The sequence below is a fragment of the Caenorhabditis briggsae genome, assembly GCF_000004555.2.
Source record: "Caenorhabditis briggsae complete genome, chrIII, whole genome shotgun sequence".
In the NCBI taxonomy this organism is placed as follows: Eukaryota; Metazoa; Nematoda; class Chromadorea; order Rhabditida; family Rhabditidae; genus Caenorhabditis; species Caenorhabditis briggsae.
This window is the reverse complement of record NC_013490.2, coordinates 10,497,894-10,519,028: the sequence shown is the minus strand read 5'-3', so window position 1 is coordinate 10,519,028 and position 21,135 is coordinate 10,497,894. Positions and strand designations below refer to the sequence as shown.

General features: G+C 34.2%; 4 protein-coding genes across 4 annotated transcripts in view; all 4 read right to left on the bottom strand.

Moving 5' to 3' along the window:
* Positions 1-1,593: 1,593 nt before the first annotated feature.
* CBG26012 lies at positions 1,594-1,659 on the bottom strand (the record flags this gene model as incomplete). Its single annotated transcript, XM_045244358.1, has 1 exon — positions 1,594-1,659. The coding sequence occupies one exon, from the start codon at positions 1,657-1,659 to the stop codon at positions 1,594-1,596; it is 66 nt and encodes a 21-aa protein (XP_045098582.1).
* A 7,321-nt stretch (positions 1,660-8,980) lies between these two features.
* Cbr-nac-2 lies at positions 8,981-13,038 on the bottom strand (the record flags this gene model as incomplete). Its single annotated transcript, XM_045244357.1, has 11 exons — positions 8,981-9,121; positions 9,396-9,533; positions 10,205-10,414; positions 10,464-10,755; positions 10,802-10,926; positions 10,981-11,083; positions 11,911-12,204; positions 12,250-12,285; positions 12,359-12,474; positions 12,529-12,678; positions 12,943-13,038. 11 exons carry the CDS (start codon positions 13,036-13,038, stop codon positions 8,981-8,983), a joined length of 1,701 nt encoding a protein of 566 aa, XP_045093318.1.
* A 4,362-nt stretch (positions 13,039-17,400) lies between these two features.
* On the bottom strand, positions 17,401-20,115 carry CBG06820 (the record flags this gene model as incomplete). The annotated part of the gene is made up of 5 exons (XM_002642375.1): positions 17,401-17,608; positions 18,372-18,468; positions 18,516-18,759; positions 18,808-19,131; positions 20,065-20,115. 5 exons carry the CDS (start codon positions 20,113-20,115, stop codon positions 17,401-17,403), a joined length of 924 nt encoding a protein of 307 aa, XP_002642421.1.
* A 510-nt stretch (positions 20,116-20,625) lies between these two features.
* The window catches only part of Cbr-ikke-1, a gene marked incomplete at both ends in the record, with an annotated part of 5,874 nt that continues 5,364 nt past the window's right edge, over positions 20,626-21,135 (bottom strand). The window contains 2 exons of the mRNA XM_045244356.1: positions 20,626-20,682; positions 20,737-20,821. Of these exons, the coding sequence (XP_045093319.1) occupies positions 20,626-20,682; positions 20,737-20,821 (142 nt within the window). The remainder of the gene's footprint in view (positions 20,683-20,736; positions 20,822-21,135) is intronic.

Below are 21,135 nucleotides of genomic sequence, written 5' to 3'. Positions count from 1 at the left end.
AAAAAATTTGATTTGCAAACGGATCCGGCTGGTCATGATTCGCAATCGGATCGGATACGGAGCTCGCGAACGGACAGGATACGGATCAATCCGAATAATGTACTGCTATTTACTGAAAACGGTTCGCGTGCGGTCCGTATGCGGTTCCTATTTCAACTGCGCGCGAACGCGAAGCGTCCGTAACGGATTGTTCGCGAATCACCTGTGAATTTCCAATGAATTCAATTAACATATTCGATTTTTCAAATGAATTCAGAATTTTCAGAAATTCAAACATTCATTCTGAATATTCGAAGATTTGAAGATACAGGAATTCGAAAATTCAGATTCCCAGAAACATTAAAAAACATATTTTCGGAGTTTTTAGAATTAAAAACAAACTTTTCCAAAAATTAAAATCATGTATGAAATGTTAAGCTCAAAATTACAGAATCTCAGAGTTCAGAAACATAAGAATGAAAGATCGAATTCAAGATCTCATTATTCAGATTTTCAGAATGTCAAGTTCGAAAAATCCAAAATTTTGAGCTTGACAAGTTCGAAAACTTTTAAAAGTCTTCATAATTCATAACCCTAAATATTCGTCACACCCATTTTCTCAGAATCGTAAAACTCTTCTAGAAAACGTGTCACTAATCCTTGAATCCTCTTACTGCTCCTCAGACATCCACTTCTCTCTCCAGAAGAATCTATTTTTTCGACCTTTTTTCTATCTTGTGATGACGACGATAAAATAAACCTCATAGATCATCAAAAAGTCTCAGAATTCTAGACTCAAAAACACAGAAACAGAGACCACTTTGTTTCCTTTTCTGATTTCCGTAAAGCAACACATAGGAGAACAGAAGAACAGAACAATAGAACACGAATACTAAAAGGCAAGAGGCATTCCAAAATGTCACATTATCTTTTTTGGAGAATGGAAGAGGAAGGAACAAAATTTCTTTTGGAAAAACTGTCAAGAAACTTTTAGAGAGTACCGGAACTACAGTACAACAAACGGAACTAACGTACAACATGTAATAAAAGAGCCACCAACTTTGACACAATTTATCTCGGTTCCTGTAAAAGATATCAAAAAGTAATCCACTGATAAAATGTTTGCGATTATATGATAAACATTTTATCTTTTGACCAATTTTTGATATTTTTCACAAGAACCGAGATAAATTGGGTCAAAGTTGAAAAGCATCTGTGAAAAATTAAAAAAAAAAGAAATTTTTGAGGTTTCACCAAATTGCACTTTTCTCCATTTCTCTTTTTCAATTTTTTTAGAGGTGGTCCCGAATTTTCTGTTTTAGCGGGAATTCAAAAATATTTGAAGAACCTTCTCGAAGGTTACAGAAATAGAAGGGCTTTTAGATTATCTCATTTTTCAAATTTGAATTTTTAGAAATCATTCTAGAAGTCTGGTTTTGTACCTTGAACAGAAATAAAGCCTAATTTTCCCAGAAACTGTGTGAAACAAGACATAAAAATAGATAAAACCTGGAAATTTTGGTTTCTAAACAAAGAAACTGTAGAAATGTTTAAACTAACCCTAACAGAGCACAGGAAATACAAAAAAAAACACCCAAAAATGTTCAAAACGGTTTATCTATATTTATATTTACATGTGAATGCAAAAAATGAAACATTACATTCTTCCTCTAAACACATATTTTTCTCTTTCTCTCCTATTTCCTATTTGTTTCATTTCTCTCAAAAAAAAGAAACCGAAAAGAGGACCCAATTTTACTAATGGTAGTGTGGTACACAGAAAACACAAAAAAGGACAAAAATGAAGAATTTTGGGGAGATAGAGAATCAGATGGAAAAAAGGGGAAAGAACACTGGAAATTTGAAATAAGAATATTCCAAAGCTCTTTTGGATGTCATTAATAAAAATTAGTGGGGTGTGAGGAATTAGAAATTGAAAAAATTGAACTTTCAAAAAATTTCAAAATTTAGATGGATGGTTTTTTGGATTTCGAAGAAATATTTGTATTTAAAAACTTTGGATGTGAAAAAATCGAATTCCATAGAAAGTTCCTCGGACAACTAGAGCCGGAATTCAACAAGAAAATACCAGTTTCTGGCTGTGAAATGAGCCAGAAGGCCCCCTTTCAAATCCGAAAATTTCTAAAAGTTTGTTTATCCCAAAACTGTTCAAATCCAAAACAACTAACTAGAGCCAGAACTTGAGCGTAAAACACAAGAAAAACCACTTGTTTTGGCAAAATTGTTCGCTTCGACGACTTTTATTAAATTTTCACAAATTTTGATAAAAATATCGAAGAAACTTTATAATAGCAAAATATGCGAATACCTCTAATAGAAGGTCATCTTTGACGAAAGTTATTTCGTTCCAGTGAGATGTATCAAAAAACAACGCCCAACTGATAAAAAATTTCTGATATAATGATTAACATTTTGTCAGTTGACTACTTTCGATATCTTTCTCAATAAACGAGAAAAATCTGCTCAAAATTGGAGAGAACATTATATTTCAAGAATAATAAATAATTAAAAATTGAATTTTTGATTTTTTCAAAACATTTGTGCAAAGCGATTTGGATAAATTCATAAACAGAAACAGAAAGATCCCAAAAATCGATTCCAAAAATCACTCAATTCTCCTCCCCCTACGCAATCAAATGATTCATTGAGGGGAAATAAATTGAGAGACAGAGAGCCACTCGTTAAAATGTCTTTTTTCCTGTGTGTATCTTTTCTTGGGGCTCCTGGAGACTAACCCCGGAATGAAATTGATGATCGTCTTCTCCTTCAGAATCCCAAGAAACACATGGCTGACCTTTTCTTTTTGCCCCGTGTTTAGATTTTCAAATATCTTCTAGACGAAAAAAAAAGATGAGTAGGTGAGAATTTGATTGGGCTGTCTGAAGAAGCGTTCATCGGAACTTTTCGGCAAAACATCAAAGAATAAGTGGGTCATTTAATGTGATTCAGAAGTCTCGATGAGAAACAAGAATTGTAGTCTTGGAGAAAAAAAGAAGAAACAAATATTTTTGTTTTTCTCTCTGCTGGCTGGAAACTGATACATACCACTTGTATGGGTGGGTTGGTTTGGTACTTGAGGGGAAAAGCTCAGAAAATGCTAAGCAGAACCTCATGACTTATAAAAGTCATGTAAAGTGTTATTATGCGCATACCACTTCGAATCAAATTTCAAATAGAAATGCAAAGTATTTTAAAAATTTGGTTATGAGGGAAATTAGGAATATCGTAGGAAAGTTAGAAAATAATGACTGTCAACTTAGAGCTAATTTTTCTCGGTTACTATAAGAGGTATCAAAAATTTGTTAACTAATAAAATGTTAGTCATATTATGATAAACATTTTGTTAGTTGACACTTTTTTATATCTTTAACCTGTAACGAGATAATAGAGCTTAAATTATAAGTATAGAAGTGGAGTTCTATCGGAGGAAATATGGTGCCTCCTTTGACCTAGTTTATCTCGGTTCCTGTAAAAGATATCAAAAAGTTGTCAACTAACAAAATGTTTCTGAAATTATTATAAACATTTTATCAGTTAAAAACTTTTTCATCCCTCTCTAGGGAAATGAGATATTTGGGTTCAAAGTTAACGGGAAATTCTATTAGTGTCTACGGAACCTTTTCAGTTTCAGAAAAATCATATTCTTTGAATTCAATTTTCAGACTCTTTCATTTTTGGGTTTTTAACATGAATTTATGACAAACCCCAACTAAAATTTTTAAAACAAAAAGTTCGGAAACATCAAAAAGCAAAAGAATTTTAAACATTTTTATCTTCGATATTGTAGTTCGTTAATCTACAGTAATCCCTGCAAAAAACTTTTCCTAGCTTTTCTAGTTCTCTACAAGTTCCTAAAAGTTCCTAAAAATCGACGTAAGAAACTTTTTTCACCACAATTCCATTTTTTGGAACCACCCGGAAAAAAGTGGTTTCTAGAACTACGGAAATATTTCAAATTTAATTCCTTCTTCTAATCCTCCTGTAGAAAAAAATTTTAAAAAGTAGTAAAAGATAGAATTTTCTAGAAAAGACACAGTAGTCAAATAGGAAGAAAAAAATGTCGACGTTTATTGAGTTCTTATCAGGTGCAAAATTAGATCAGTTCGAGTTAATCGGTTCAATTTGCGAGAAAAAATGTTGATTCGTAAACATGTTTTTTTCTGGAAATATGTTTATCTGGAAAAAGAAATTCCTGAATTTCGAGAAAAAATTGTCGTGTATTCTCACCTTTAAAACAATATTTATTTTTTTTTTTTTGATAGAAATAAGCCTCAACTCTTGATTACAACTCTTGAATACAATACAATACAATTTGGGCAAGGGAATTTTCTAATTAAATATTTAAGGATTTCAAACAATTTGGGAATTTATTTGTTTTTTTTTTCGAAAAATTATATATTTGAACACCAGAAGCCCAAAAAAACCCAGAAAAAAGACAAATTGGTCAGTCAGCTGCAAAGTCAAACAAATAGAATGACACTTTAATTGGGTTATCACTGAAATTACTAAACGAGCAGAGAGAGTATAGGTTTCGAAGAGACGCAGACATTTTTATTGTGTCAGTTGGCTCTCGAATGTTTTTCAGAGTGATGATGATAAAACTTTTTTATTTCTTCGGCAAAGAAAATTGAAGAGAGAAAAAGAGAGGGGGAAGATGTACTAAAAATGAAAGATGAGTCGAAATTTCCAATTTCCTGTTGGAATTTCTAAAAATTATGAAGTTTTTGAAATCTGAGAAATCGAGGAAATTGGAACTTTTGGGAAGTTGTGCAATACGGTATTTTTGGGGGGTGAAAAGAGCAAATTTTTATTTTGGATATGGCAAAAAAAGGGAACAAAAATAGAAAGATAGCCCTTGGGAAAACTGTTTGGGGTTGTGAAGAAAAAAAAGTTTCGGAACATCAAACTTTTCGGAGATTCTTATCTTTTTTTGAAAAATGGAGTTTCAAAAAACAGATATTATATAATCTTACAGCGATTCAACCTATTTTTAGAATAGTTCAAAATTCAGAAATTTCTAAATTTTCATAAATATTCAAAAAGACAGAATCTCAAAATTGTGAATTTCCAAAAAGAATCAAAACACAATATGACTAAAAAACTTATCTTTAAAAAGTTCAGAAAAAAAAACACAGATTCTCAAAAACTCAGAAAAATTCCCAAAAAGTCCTTCAACCTAAAAATGTCCTAGAACATTTTTCTAGTAACCTGAGCACCAAAATTTTGTACTTTGTAGTCTTTTTTGTGTTCATATGAACTCTTGAAACCTAAATCCAAGAAAAGAAACGAGACATACTATTGAAAAAGAAATAAGATACTTTTTTGGGATTACCTCCAAAAAAAATCTGGATGAACTTTTTCTAAGAAACTACAAAAAACCAGAAGACTACATGGGAAAATGTGGTCCAAAAAATAATTTCAAATTAAACAGTTCCGCTTTTCTAAGGTGATTTTGAACATTTTTGAGCCACTGAACTACCGTATCTGCTATAATAGAATTCCGCCCTGTATGTGCACTTTGAGCTCAATTATCTCGGTTCCTATCTGAGATATCAAATTTTGGACAACTGATAAAATGTTGGTGATAATATGCTTAACATTGTATCAGTTGACCGTATTTCAGTACCTATCTCAGGGTGCCGAGATAAATTGAGCTAACTGTTTATGTTTTGCTCTTCTCTTATGACCTTAACCATAAGAATTTTTCCAATCTCTAAAGTCTTGAAAACCTTGGAATCAAAAAGTCTAATTCTCTAATCACCAAACTACAAGATCAAAAAGCAGAAGACGTGAGATTTTGAGATTTGGATGCCACCACCAAATATTCATCGTTTTCCGTAGGAGGCTGAAACCGGAAAAGTCTCTCTGAATTCATATTTGTTTGTCCTAGATTTCTCATGTTTCATCTCTTGTGGTATGCCCCTGCCGCCCGTTTTTGGAAATTACAAATTTTTGCTTCTGGATGAGAGAGAGAGAGAGAGAGAGAGAGAGCGAGAGAGAGAGAGAGAGAGAGGGGAGGGGGGATACAAAAATGCAGATGACATGATGACTTCTGGAAAGCAAAAAAAATGGGATGTGGAGAATTTTTGGTAGTATAATTGTAATAGAGATTGCTAAAAAGAATTTTTGAAAGCAATTTTTGTAATTAAAAATCTTACAGAAACTCGACAAAATCAAAATTTTAGAATCGGAAAATCTGAGAATATCTTTTAATACGATTTCAAAGACCACCTGTACAAAACGAAAATCTTTTGAAATCAAGAGATCTCCCGCTGTGTATTTGTTTACACATAACAATCCTAGTTTTTCGATTTTGCCTTCTTTGAGGTCAAACTATTTATTCTCATTTTTGAGTTTGAATTTGAGTTATTGCTCATATTTGAAAAAAAGAGTTTCAAAATTCTGTTTGAAATTGACATTTCTTTGAAAACATCATTCAAAATGAGATACCATAAAGTCTATAATAGAAAACCGCTAATTGTCTTAAAGTCACTTTTTCTCGGCTCCTGGCAAAGATATGGAAAGCCCGTCAACGGAAAAAAAAACGTTAAGCATAATATCAAAAATATTTTGTCAGTTGAACATTGTTGGATTCATCCTACAGTAACCGAGATATACTCAGTCTAAGTTGACGGTAGGTTCTAAAATCCCAAAAAAGTTGACGGTAGGTTCTAAAATCCCAAAAAATCAAATCGAGATCCAAAAATACCCGCATCACTATTCAAGAACTGAAGCTTCTCCGATATCGATTTCTGTTTGTCATTGGCTGAAAGGTCATAGACAAAACTTCTTCGGAAGCGTGGGACTTTTCACTCACTTGAAAGATCAATCTACACATAAAACAACTTTTGATCTACACATTTTTTTGATCTGAAGATATTTGACCTACTTTTTTCACTAGAATGACGTTATCCATGTTTTTGAGCTACTTTTTTTTGTTGAAAATCTTTTGCAATATTGAGTTACTTTTTTTGAAACAAGTTGATCTTTGAAAAATTAAAAAAAAAGGCTTTGGCAGATCAAAATATGAAAAAAAAAGAACAAAATTATTAGGGACCGCACAAACCACAAGAATTGCTCAGCTTCCGGAAATCATGAAAAAATTTGAACTCCCAAAGAAAACGAAAAGTTTGAAGGCGTGACGACGGCGTCTTCTAAAGAAATAGGTAGACATGGAAAAAGTTAGGAATAGAATGAAAAGGAGGAGGGCAATAAGAATTGATGTGATTTAAGGGGAAAAGAGAGGGAAATGAATGGGGGATGGAAATAGAAAAAGAAGGATCACATGTCAGTTACTGTTTTTTTTTTCGGAATACCAAAAGAGAGACCAGACGCATTCTGAGAATTCGCGGAAGATGTTCTGAAAACTGGTAACGAAACGGAAAAAAGAGGAAGAAGAAGTGACAGTTCAGAACAAACCGCCTACGCTGTCATAAATTATTTGAATAGATAAAAAATAATTTTTTTATAGTAATTTTTGCTCCGAAGTAAAAAATGAAAAACAGGACCTGTTTCACAGATTTGAAAAGTGAAAATTCAATAATTAATTAAACGTGATAAAAAACTTTAGTTAAACGTGATCGAAAACAAAATCCACGTGGCAAAAAAGTTTTGAAAAAAAAAAGTGATTTAAAACCAAAAATGCTACGTAGAAACCCACGACCCTTGATGCCCCATTGACCTCAGGAGGAGTACTATAAAGAAAGAGGACAGTGGAGGGAAACATCAGTTCTCCCTTCACTGGGCTCCAGAGAATCGAAGCTCGAGAAGGGTCCTGGGTCCTGGGTCTTTGAGGTATATACGTGGCGCTGTCCATGGTGCAACGACTGGGAATCGAACCCGAGGAATCTTCCGTGTGGCAGATTTTAACATTGAACCACCGATGTCGGAGCTGGAACCAGGAGCCAGGAGCATATTGTGGAAAATGAACTGGATCAGGAGCAAGGTCAAAAGCTGGTAGAGGATCTAGAAACGAGCTTTGTGTTCTTGAGAAATCTGCTGTCAAGTACAAGACAATTTTTTCAATGCCTGGAACTGAAATCAGACAATTCATGAAGTGCGATGATCCACGAGAAACGGGACCATTTGGAGCGCTTCTGATGGTTCAGACTGAAAATAAGAAGAAAATTAGTTATTGATCTTACTATTTCTTTTTATACTGGATTAATTAAATGGTGAATCATTTGCTACGTTTTTTTGTGATTTTCATAAGAGATATCAACAAAAAAGTTAAGTTTACCACTTTTAAAATACCTTTCAGGAAAACAGAAAAACGGCTCAAAGTTGACAGTTCGAGGTGCCCTGCTATTGCAGGTTTTACGATGAGTTCGCAAAATTTATTGGGAACGGAAACTGACTTTCCAGCTCTTTCAGATGATAGAAAACTGTTCAAAACGAGTTAATCATATGAGACAATCATAGGAAACTAGTTTTTAAGAACATACATTTTTGGTTCGACAACGAAAAATCTGAAAACAATCAGTTTTCAAACCCATTTTTTGCGGTTCTTTTGATTCAAAAGATTCCCTCGCTCGATGACAAAAAACCCCTTCTTTTTATTTGATCTAGAATAGTTCTAGAACCCTTTACAAAAATACATGTTGACGAATACAAACTACCATTGTTTGGGTAAAAACAACAAACACCTTGGAAATTATTATTGTCCACAACAAGTTTTGAATTTTTAGAATTTTCAGATGTTCGAAAAATTCCAAATTCTAGGCTAAACTAATTTTCACATCCATTCAGTGAAAAAAAGCTGAAAAAACAATATTATTTGATATTTATTGTCTTTTTTGTCTAAAGAGACATCTCAAGGCGAAACGCAAATATTATGAGGAAATGACAAAGATGTTTATTTCTTTTAAAAGAGAAAAAATAAAAGAAAAGACTATATCTTTTTCAGCAGAGATCTGTTGAAAGCATTATACACACGAAAATCAAAGAAAAAACTTATAAAGTTTCACAATTGTACAATTTTCTAACAAATTGGATATGAAGAATTCGAAATTGATATGTTTTCGGGGAAAGTGTTGAGAGAGAACACGAAATAAGTCCAGGTATTCATGTTCAATGAGGTGATTATAATACATGCAACATTGAGGATAAATCCACACATTATCTGGAAAAATTATTATAGATTTTCTGTAATAGGAATTTTTAGAAATTACAAAAAATATGTGGCCTGACCTTATAGGCTCACTTCAAGCACAATTATCACGGTTCCTTCAAAAAATATCGAAAGTTCGTCAACTAATAAAATGTTTATCATATTATCTCTAACATTTTATCAGTTGACAAAAATTTTGATTTCATTCACAGGAATCGAGATGATTGTCCCCCAAAGTACATTTATAGGGTGGGCTTCATTTTTTTTATGCAAAAAAAATTCTTACCATTTCAAGCATCGAAATCACTTTCGTATCATATACAATCGCATTTGGTGGTGTTGAAATCGGAAGCATGAATGCAAATGAGCAAGCTACCGTAGTCGGAAGAGCCAGATACAATGGATGGACTCCCATGGACTCGGCCTGTAATTGTTACCTAATTTTGAGCCGAGATATCTCGCTTCTCATGAGAGATATAATTACAACTATCGAAATGTGTATAATTTTATGAAAAACATTTTGTCAGTTGACCATTTTTTGATTTCTGTTACAGTAATCAAGATAGTTATGATCAAAATGACTCGAACAATGAGAAATGGTACCTTTCCCCCTAATTTTTAATTCCAAGCCAATTTCTTGGTTCCTGTGGCAGATATCAAAAAAAAAATAGCAGATAACTTTTTGATATTTTCTACAGGAACCGAGAAAATCAAAGTTGACGTTTACGGAGACTCTATTAGAGTGTTTACGGCAGTTACATTGATTCCAATTATCTCTATTCCTGTAAAAGAAATCAAAAATATGTCTACTGATAAAAAATTAGTGATAATATAATGAATAGTTTATTGGTTGACGAATTTCTGATATCTTTTACAGGAATTGAGATAATTGAGCTCAAACATAGAAACAAGGTAGGGAACCGCTTCTCCTTTTCCTTACAGTTGGCTTGACCTTAATTATCTCATGAAAGATATCAGAAGTTTGTCAACTGATAAATTATTTATCACAATATCACCAAAATTTTATCAGTTGACAATTTTTTAATATCTCAGGAATCAAGATAACTAATTTCAATTATTATTTTACCAACTCACCACTCCAAGAGCGATTGGAATAAAAATACTTCCAGTTGACACATTGCTGGCAAACTCGGTCATGATAACAATTGCCGTGGTTACGGTCACTAAAATTAATTTTTTTGGAAATACCATAAAATTCAATGACTCACATTGCAATGGAAGAGAGCTCATACCCACAAAAATCTTTCGCATTTCACAAGAAATTAGTTTCGACAGTCCGGATTTCTGAAGAAAAAAAAGGCTCAAGATTTTCAAAATAAATGCTACCACTCACATCAACTCCCTCTGAAATCGCATATCCAGCTCCGATCAACAGGGTGCAGGACCACGAGAATTTATTCTTCATATCGATCCATTTTAGAATTGGAGCTGTTGGATCAATGGGGTCGAATGGGTTTTTAGGCCAAACGAAAAGAAGACAAGCTATCAGGATTCCAGAAACACTATCTGATAGATAATTCCGATGTGGAAGCAAATCTCCCCATCCGGAAGTGAATCCTGGATCGCGAGAAATCCACGAGCCAATTAGAATAACGAAAAATGTAAAGACCGATTTTTCTCCCCATCTGAAAATACTTAATTTTTGATTTGTTCTATTATTTTAACACTTACGAAATATCTCCCAAATCTTCATACATTGACTGAATATTCTTTTCAACTACCTTTTTCATATGCGCCTCCTCTTTGGATGGCTTCTCGAACCATCGGACCAAAGTGGATGGTCCCATGAAGTAGCACTAAAACATCAGAAATTATGGGGTTAATATTTTTGATTGTGGATCGAAACTCACCACTAAGACTACATAAGATGCCAAAAGATAAATAAACATTGGTGGGATGGCAAAGACCATCCATTGTAGGTAGGTCATTGAGACTTGGCCTTCTGGGTAGCGTCTGGAAAATGTAAAAATTGAGAAGTGTGGAGGTGTGAAACATGATTTTCTCAAAAATGCCGTTCATTTACAGTACCGATCAGTAAGATACCGTAAAACCTGTACTCCTGTAATAGAAGGGCTCGCTTAAAATGTTTTGTTTGAGATTATAAATTTCCATGTGTTTTAAGGGAAAAACAGTCCAATCTCACAATTTCACAGAAATTTTTTTGAAACACTTCATTTTGTTGAAAAGTGGCTTGCGGTGAAATTTACAGATTCTAATGGCTTTAAAGCAAAAATGGACCAAATTTTTTCATGAAAATTTTTGGAAGATATGACCGGAAAAATAGAAGGACCCCTCTCTAATTGAAGGGCCCTGTAATAGACAGGCCCTCTGGAAATACCTTGGAACAATAAGTTTTACGGTATACAAAAAATATTATGGTTGATTTTCGGCCAGATGCTCGAATGTCAAGTTCCCGAACACTTTGAAATTTTTGGAGGGTAGAAAACAGACCTAAACGGAAAGCTTTGCATTTCAAAATTCCTAGATTTTCAGCTATCTGCCGATTTCTGAGACACACTCCTTTTCGGCGCGTTTTGTACTGAAAAAAACAAGTGTCTTTGACAAATTGGCAAATAGCTGGAAAACTGGGAATTTTCAAAAAATTCTGTGAATGCAAAGTTTTCAATCTAGGTCTGTTTTACACCCTCCAAAAATTTCAAAGTGAACGGAAACTTGACAGCCGAGCTCCAGACTCATGAAGAAAATAGTCAAAATGACAGGAAATAAATACGTTTTTGTATATTTTATTTACCGATACTGTACTTTCAAAAACCACTCACTTATTAATATTCTCCCGAAAAACCAAATTCGGTCCTGTCGATGTTATAATCGCCGTTCCACCGATCAACGAAGCATGTGCACATGCCAAAATCAACGCTTTACAAAATCCCGAATCCTGTGGACTCATATCGTCCATTCTTAATTTCTCAGCTACAGTAGCATCATCTGCCACGGGTTTCTTCTTGTTATCTCCTTCTTTCAAATGATGCACCGCATCTGACATACTCATCAGAAGAGCCACTGCGGTAGGACACATCAGGGCAGTGCAAGCTGTGTCAGAGACAAAAAAGGAGCTGAAAATAATACGCAATTGTCGTAGGGTAAGGTAGTAAACTCACATGAAGCTAGTGATGCACATGAAGCCAAGAAGCATTCTGTAAAACTGAAAGTGGGATGGGTTCTTTTTTAAAGCCATGGTCTGTAAATCAATTAAAAATTCAGCCTTACATGGGTTGCTTGGCTCCAACTTTTGTCAAAAGCTTTAATGCAATTCTTCGATGTAATCCAGTTGCTTCAACTGCCATCGCCATGATCAAAGTGCACATAAATAATACAATTGAGTCCTGAAAATGAAATATTTGGAAAATTCATCCTGATAACGCCGTAGAAGAGCCAACCTTGAAATAAACAGGACTAATCTGTTTGGATGGAACGATTTGAAGAATTGGATAAAGAGCCAACGGGAAGAGTGATGTGATACCGATTGGGAAAGCTTCTCCAATCCAATATATTGATAAGAAGATTATTGAAAATAGACATCTGTATTCCTGAAAAAATGAAATTCTTGTTTGGAAGTTCGAATTTTGCTGAAATTTCTATCCTTTTTAATTTTCTCGGAGTTTGAGTCCTTATGGAATTGAAATTTTATCGAATTCATGAAACTTTGAAATTTAGGAATTTAGGAACTTCGGAGTTTCTGAATTTTCAAATTTCGGAATTCTATGGAATTCAATGAAATTCGGAAACTTCGGAGCTACGGAATTTTGGAATTTTGGAGTTTTGGAATTCAGAATGTCTACAGTAATCCTTACCGGTCCAAAAAACAAAAGCGGAACAGCTACGAATGGACCCAGAAGAACCAGAATCTTCTGAATCAGAAGACGTTGCGTGGCGTTTTTAGGCTGCATACCTTCGTCTGATGTCTCTGAAATCGTTGTAATAGAACGAATTAGATAAGATCCAATTTTTTGCGAACAAAGGAAAAGAAGAAGAGAACTTGTCACTTTCAATCTGATCTCACAGAAAAATCAAGTATTTTATATGATAAAAAAGTCTTAAAACTTCCTCACCTCGAAATGTACACAGAGGAGTGACAGAGTTAGTTTTTGGTGTTATTTTTTGAGTATTGAAATGCAAATGACATACATTGTTCAGTACTTTTTTGTCAGGTGACAATGTATTGTATGGATTTTAAAATGAAGTTTGGTTTTAGTTGTCATTCATTGAACAGGGAGTATGAAAATGGGCTCTATTTGGATTCCGAGCAGAACAGAACCGTCCACTTTGAGCCTAAATATCTCGGTTCCTGTAAAAGATATCAACAAGTGGTCAATTGACAAAATGTTAATCATAAGATCAAAAACATTTTTTTAGTTTTCAAAATTTTTATATCTTTATTAGAAACTGAGATAAACTGGCTCAAAAAGTTAGTAGGATTATATTAGAGTGGTTACGGTATTTTCAATTTTTTCTAGAAAGTTTATTTTAAAAAATGGAAAATCGTTTGGTAAAGACAAACAAAATTCAGAAAAGCAGGCAAAAATAACTACGAAAAATAACTTGAGAGATTTTAAGATTTTAAGATTTGAGCGATTGGAAAATCACTCCCAATTTTATGTAGCTTGACTTTACAAATATCTTAATTCCGGAATTAAAAAGAAATCGAAATAAAAAAATTTAAATCATAAGATTCCTGAAATTGCGTCAATATGAAATTTAGGATATAAATCAGAGAAACCAAGATAATTAGGGTTAAATGGATACGGTAGCAAACAATTATTATTCAATAGAGCGCATTAACGATACCTTCCGTGCTAGCGTTCTCCCTAGACTGAAACGAACAGAAACTGAAACTGAATATTCTTTTCTCTTTCTCTCTCTCATTCAATTTGTTCCCCGAACAAAGATTTCAAAGACAGATAAATGTCCAGTTTTTGTGATCTTGGGACATGAAGCATAAGAAATGAAAATGCCTTAATATAGTCGCAAGAGAAAACACTTGAAAATGAAAAAGAGCAGCACAGGAAGACACGATTTTGATAAATCAAAACATTTGATTGACAAACAAAAGGAGACAAGAGAGAGATAATGGAGATATGGAAACCAAAGGGTCAAGTTTTGTGCAAAGTCTGGGAGACAAAGAGAAAAAGAGAGGGGATAAATATTGTGAGTGTTTTGATGGGTTTTGCAAATATTTTTGTTTTTGGGTAAGTTTACTGTCAATAACTGGTCGGTTTACTTCCTGCATCAATGAAAAGGATTAGGCTTAAATTCGGATTCGAAATATTCCAGTTCAACGATAAGCCCTAATGTTGAAAATCGCTGTTTTCAATGTTTCTTTCTCCAGAAAAAAAGACAATTTGATCTTCGGGAAAACGTTCACATCATGAATTACCCTTTTATTTTACGAACCAGGAAAAATCAGACAGCTATCTTATTTACCGTTTTCCGGCAAAAACTATTATTGGGGTGATTGACTTACGAAATCTACAATTTTGGGTATCAAAATTCTTTCATTTTGTTTTTCGTCGGAAATTTTGTGCTCCCGGGATTGTTGTAACCTCCGCATTATTTGCTATTTTCCTGTTACTAACATTTCTAGAGTTAAACTGACGTTTGAGCTTAAAAGCTGAGTTTTATAGGCAATGAAAACGGTAATTTCGTGATTAATTTACAAACTCTCTTGCATAGATATCTTATAGATTATCTATCCAAAATATGAGATTTTCTAAAATCGAGAATTATGAAAGATTAACTTTTTTTTTTAAATTTCTGAACAAAAATAGACCTTCGGTTTCATAGTCGACTTTTTTGATAGAAATTCATCTGGACCGAATATTTTTCGAAACCGAAAAAATTGCAAAAAAAAATAACCGTATTCCCTCAAATTAAATCCCATCCAAACTGTATTGCTTATAGAGGCTAGATACCAGGGATGTTCGGAATGGCCTTTTTCGGAATTTCGCAAAATCCGATTTAAAAAATTTCGGAATTTCGGAAATTCGGAATTTTCCGATTTTCAAAAATTCGGAATTTCGGAATATTCCTGTTTTAAAATTTTCTGAATTTTTTAAATTTCGATTTTTACAGCGGAAATTTCATTTTCCCATCACAAAAACGCAAGAATCATTCGAAAATTGACAGAAAGATTTCGACAGCGAAAAAAAAAATTTCAAAAGTGATTCTGTTCGAGACCCGCAGGTAAATTTTTCCTGGCATACTGTAGTCGAAAAATTTTAATTCCGAAAAAAAGCTTTGGAAAAATTCAGGTCGGAATTTCATTCCGAAAAAAAAGCTTCGGAAATATTCCGACCGGAATTTCATTCCGAATTTTTTTTCTCGGAATTATTCCGTTCGGAATTTCATTCCGAAAATGGTCGGAATTTTCGGAATTCGGAATTCCGTTCCGAACATCCCTGGTTTTCGAGAGACGCAGGCACAAACACAGGTAAAAACCTCTAGCAGGGGGTTGTTTACTTGTTTACTGAATAAGCGATACAGGTGAAATGCCTGGTTTTTTACCGGTATTTTACCTAGCTGAATAACCCCATAAGCGGGGAAGTGCAAAGGTTCAAAGTACGGTTTTGCAGAAAAAGATAGGAAGATCAGTTGATAACATGTTAACTGATTACTAATCGCGTCCTGTGCGCGACACGGACCACCAACTTTGAGCTCAATTATCTCAATTACTTTAGTAGATATCAAAAAGTGGTCAACGGATAAATTATTGACTATAACATCACCAACATTTTATCAGTTAACAAAATTTTTATATCTTTCACAGGAATCGAGATAAATTAGGTCAAAGTTGACGGTTAGGGTGGGCTAATTTTATAAAAAAATATGGTAACCTACTTCAAAGCGTAATAGAAGCTCACATCTAATAGAAGCCCACCTCTATTTAAAGCCCACCTCTACTCACGTAATTTTGGGGGAAGGATTGAGCCCTATCTGGAGCGAAGTGGGAGATACCTGTGAATTTTGGGGATTACCCAGTCCAAATGGGAGTGATGGGAGCTATATGGGGGCAAAATGGGAGCTATATGGGGGCAAAACGGGGAATACTGTATAATAGAAACTAATTATAACAGAAGCTCACCCTGGCTGTGCAGTTTTCTTTTTGGTCATCGCAGACATATTATTATTTGTTTGATTTTCTGATAATTTCAGTTAATTCTTATCATTTTTAGATATTCATGTTCATTTAAAAACCGAAAACCTTCTAATTCAAGCCCTTTCTCTAATAGAAGGACATCCCGAAGAGGAGGTTGAAAAACAGAATCCCATGAGCCTCTATTAGAGGAAATACGGTATCTCCTTTCGATTAATCTGTTCAAAAAAGTCTTCTAAATACTATTTTCTTGATTGACATTTTTCTTAATTTTCAAATCTATCGAACAAATTCTAATAACATTTGTAAATCCCCAAATAAAGATGTTCAATTGGTATAGAACGGTGCCCAAAGAAAAGGTAAAGGACAGTCGAAAAAAGTCCACTGCGAAACAAATATTTAGATTGTGATTCTAACAAAAAGCCATAATTGACACGGGTCGGTCCGGGTTTCCCGTAATTTTTTCTCCTGTCTTTTCAATAAAAAAATGTGGTAGTCATCCAAAAAACATCAGTAAAACTTCTGGCAAGTCGAAGCTTTGCAAAAAGGAGTGTCCTTAAAAATTATATTTTTACAACAAAAAATTGAAAATTTGTTGAAATTTCAAAATTTCCTTCAGATGTGAAAAACCAGGGCCTGAATTTTCGAGTACGCAAAAACCCACCGTTTCGCAAAGTTCCATAGTTGTTTCGAAACAGTTTCCGCATACAAATAGTTAGAATATTTCGTTTCATTCAATAAAATATATGTTCTGTCTGATCTCGGCAGATTATTTATTTTTAATAATCAATATTAGAGAATTAGAGAAAAAAAAGTGCAATATTATGTGTCCATTTTGTTTGCATAGCATGTAAATTGATAACAAAAACTGTCATTTTGAATTTAGAAAATGAAGAAGTGCGCTCTATTGGATTTTGCAAGCTGTGTAGAAACCTTTGAAAAAGTTTAAAAAAAGGTCTCAAGAAAACCGGAAAAATCCATAAGATCAAAAACCAAGAAGAATAGAGGACTTCCCCCGTCCTTTGACCGTATCTCAAGTCTCCATCTGGTCCCGCCTGTCATCATAAAATTCAGAGAATGTACCAGAAATGTACCCAAAGAAACATTTATTCGGTTGTGTCACAGTAGTCGTCAAGTCATAAAAGTCATAAATCAAATATCAATGTTTAGAGCTATCCGAATGAACGGTGTCCTTCATCTCTCGTGTCTCTACGTCTCTCACTAGTTTCGGAATCTCATCCAACAATAAAGGAGTGTTCATTGATCGGCCGTGTTTCTCGAATGCACGTCTTCCGGCCGTTCGGACTAACCAACTCGAGGAGATTCCGGCTTCGTGGTGCGCTGATGTCCAGTCGTCACCGAGATTTCTGGAACAACAAATTTAGGAGATTTTCAGATTGTTAAATTTTAAGCTTCTGATTTTTTTTGAATCTAGAGATTTCGAAACTTCTGGATTCTGAACTTTTGATTTTTTTTTTAATTGAGAAACTGTGAAACTGTATGATTCTAAGATTTTAAGATTCTAAGATCCTAAACTTTTAAGATCCTTGAAATCCGGGATTTTTAGATTAAAGGGGGACTCCGACCAAAAATTTTTATTGCATTAAAATGTGTTAAAAGTTATCTATTTTCCGAATATTATTGCGAAAAAATTCAAAAAAAATCCGAAATTCCCAAAAAACGCCGTTGAAAAGGAAGAAAATTCAAAAAAAGGTGCCGCCGGGGGACGAGGATTTCCAGTGAGAAACCTAGGCCACGGCAGCGGGCGCCTTTCCTATGTGGCAAATTTTCCGGATTTTTTTTCAATTACATTTTCAATTCCTAAAAACTAAATTGCAAAATTTAAGCCACCACTTCAAAACGACCTAAAAATACACCAGGGACATGTAGGGCCATTCGCTTTTTCACCATGGTGGCCTAAAAACCAAACTAGTGAAAGTTAGGCTACCACTTCAAAATGAAATATTTTGTCGAGGGATTTCTCGAATTTTTTTTGAGTTTTTAAAGATTCTTGAATTTTAAGATTTCTAAAAGAACCTCAAGATTCCAAAATTCAGGGATTCTTAGTTCCTGGAAAAAGAATTCTGTAACTGGCAAAAAATCCAAGACTTCAAGATTCGGATTGCTCACTTTTTGGCCCAATACAAGAACAATCCCAGTGATCCAGCAGTGACATCTCCCTGACCTCCACATCTCCTCAAACTCGAATCCGTCGAGCATTTAGAAACTGCAAATTCAAAATTTTCAAATTCTCAATAGAGCGCATTATCTTACCTTCGCCATTAGGAGTGACAACCAAATCAACCTCCCCTTTCATATAAATCGTCACATCCATTTTTCTGCTCAACTCGGCTGCCAAATGTTGTAATTGACTGCTACTCTTCACATTCAACACGTCTTCTTCCCCAAGTGCCGATTTACAAAGTCTCGAAAATTCAACAATATTAGGTGTGAGTACTGTGGTGACCATTTGTCGTGGGAAGTGCTCAATGTGCTCCGACACAAACCACAGACCATCCTGAAAAGAATTTTGTTGTTTTATAGAATTTCTAGTGACCTAGATTACTCCATCAATCACAAATGGCACTTTCTCATTCTTCACAAAGTTAAAAATTTCTTGAAGCAACGGCCAAAGTGTTGGATTTCGTCCTAATCCTGGTCCAACCACAATCGCATCCATTCGATTTAATTTTGGAAGAATCGAAGAAGCATTCATCCCGGGATGAACAATTAGATCCGGTGAATATCCTTTGATAACTGGAGCCGCGTCTGGAGCGCAGAAGACGTGGATGAGATCGGCGCCGAGGCGGGAGACCGAAGACGCAGCATAGTAGGGGGCGCCCGTGTATTCCAAAGAGCCTCCGATTACAGCGATTTTTCCGCAATCACCCTGAAAAAAATGCCCATTTTTTAGAAATATCGCTGATTGCTACAGTACAAAAAACTTCTGAAAATCGAAACATAAAATTCCAAAAATCTTAAAACTTACACTTCCTTCATTATTATTTCATTTAGATCATAAACGTACTACAAAGACAACTACAGTAGTCTAAATTTTTTTAGGGATCAATTTTTTAGTTTTAGTGAAAAACTTAACGAACAACACACGAAAATCGAGATAAAAATACGGAAAGTAAAAATATTCATAGGTTACTGTAGTTGTCGTTGTGAGACCTTCCACAACTCCGATTTTGCGGACCAGAATAATATATAATTGAGTTTTTTGCTTTTTTATGTTTTCTTGTTTTTTTTTCTTGTTCAAAAACAGACTCTAACAAATCCAAGTGAAGAACCAAAAATTCGAAAGTTCGGTTTTTGAAAAATCGTATTTTTTAATTATCAGGCAACATTCTTTTTGCTCTTTTGAAATTTAGAATTAATCCGAAATTTCGATTTCTTGAACTTTTGGTTTTTTTTAGAAATTCACCGTATTTTATGGTTTCCCAGATAACTTTCCTTTTTTCTAAACTTTTATAAGTTATAATTCAAAAATTTTAGTTCCCTCGCTTCTTGTACTGTGCGCACACCATGATGCACCATGACGAAAAATTGCACTGAAAACATGTCATCTGACGAGCAAACTTTTTTTTCAAGTTGAAAATTTCAAGGATCATCATTGATCAAGAAAATCGTTTTTTTTTTATTTTTGAGCACAAAAAAAAAGAAAAAAAAAATTTTTTTCCAATTGTTTACTGGAAACTTTTTTCCCACAAGAGCTATAAAACTTGAGCGAGAGCGAGACGCACACACGGGCTCTTCCTATAATTAGCTTCATTCTGCTTTTTCCTTTTTTCTGGAACTTCTCAAAAAAAGTTTTCCTTACCTTTCTCAACTGCGGCGTCAGTTTTGGTAAAAGTTTCAGGAAGTGATCCATATTTTTTTTCTACAAAAAATCGCAAGTTTAAAGCAGTTTCAATCGAAGAAAAAATATCAACGGAAATTCATTTTTTTCTGAAACAACGAGAAAAAAAAATCGAAAAAGGGAAGAAGGAAACTCGAAAAAAGGCTTCATATAAGTGGAAAAGAGGGGAAGATAATCCGAGTAATTCATTATAAAACGACGTGTCGGGCAGCCGCGCCGTCTGTCACTCTATCAAAGTAAGAAAGAGAAAACGACTGAAAAAAGATAGAAAAAGAGAGAAAAAACTAGATAGCTAGAGATAAAAAATACATGCAAAGAGTGGTGTTCAAATCAAATGTGATACAGAATATAACAGAAATAACAAGAGAAAATAAGGGGCGGGGCTTAGGAAATTGAAACTCTATCTTCAATTTCCCGCCTTCTTCACTGGGAATGGGGTGGTTGGAAAACAAAAACTCGTATTTAGAAATCTTCTATTTACAGGAAATTATATGTACAGACGACGTTAGTTTAGTTTAGTATTCATTTAGAAGAAGACGTCGAGGAGGAGTGTGGCTTTGCAAAGTACTGAAAGACGGCCTGCAAGAAGAAAGAAATGAGTTAGGCGGCACAATGAAAATGGGCGGGGCTTACTTGGAAGTAGTTGGACCCGTCTTTTGGTGACGACGGAGGGGTGGATTCGAACGATGTGGCACTGGAGTTGGAAGCATCAGATGACCTAGAAATTGGAATTTATGGGATTTTCTAGGTCATGGGGAGTTTTTTAAGCCACCGAAATGGAATTTTAGTTGGAGTGTTGACAAATTGGGGTTATTCAGAAGATTGAAATTTTGACAAAAAATTAAATATTTTTTCTTAATTTCTTAAGTTTTTCGAAAATTTGAGATACAAGCGTTTTGTTCAGCCGAGCGCGATTGCGCAACGCCATTTTTTTGGTGAAATTTTCAGACATTTTGAGGTTTTTCAACTATTTTTGAAGATTTTTTTAACGATTTCCGAATTTTTTGTCGGAAATTTGACGATGTGGTATTC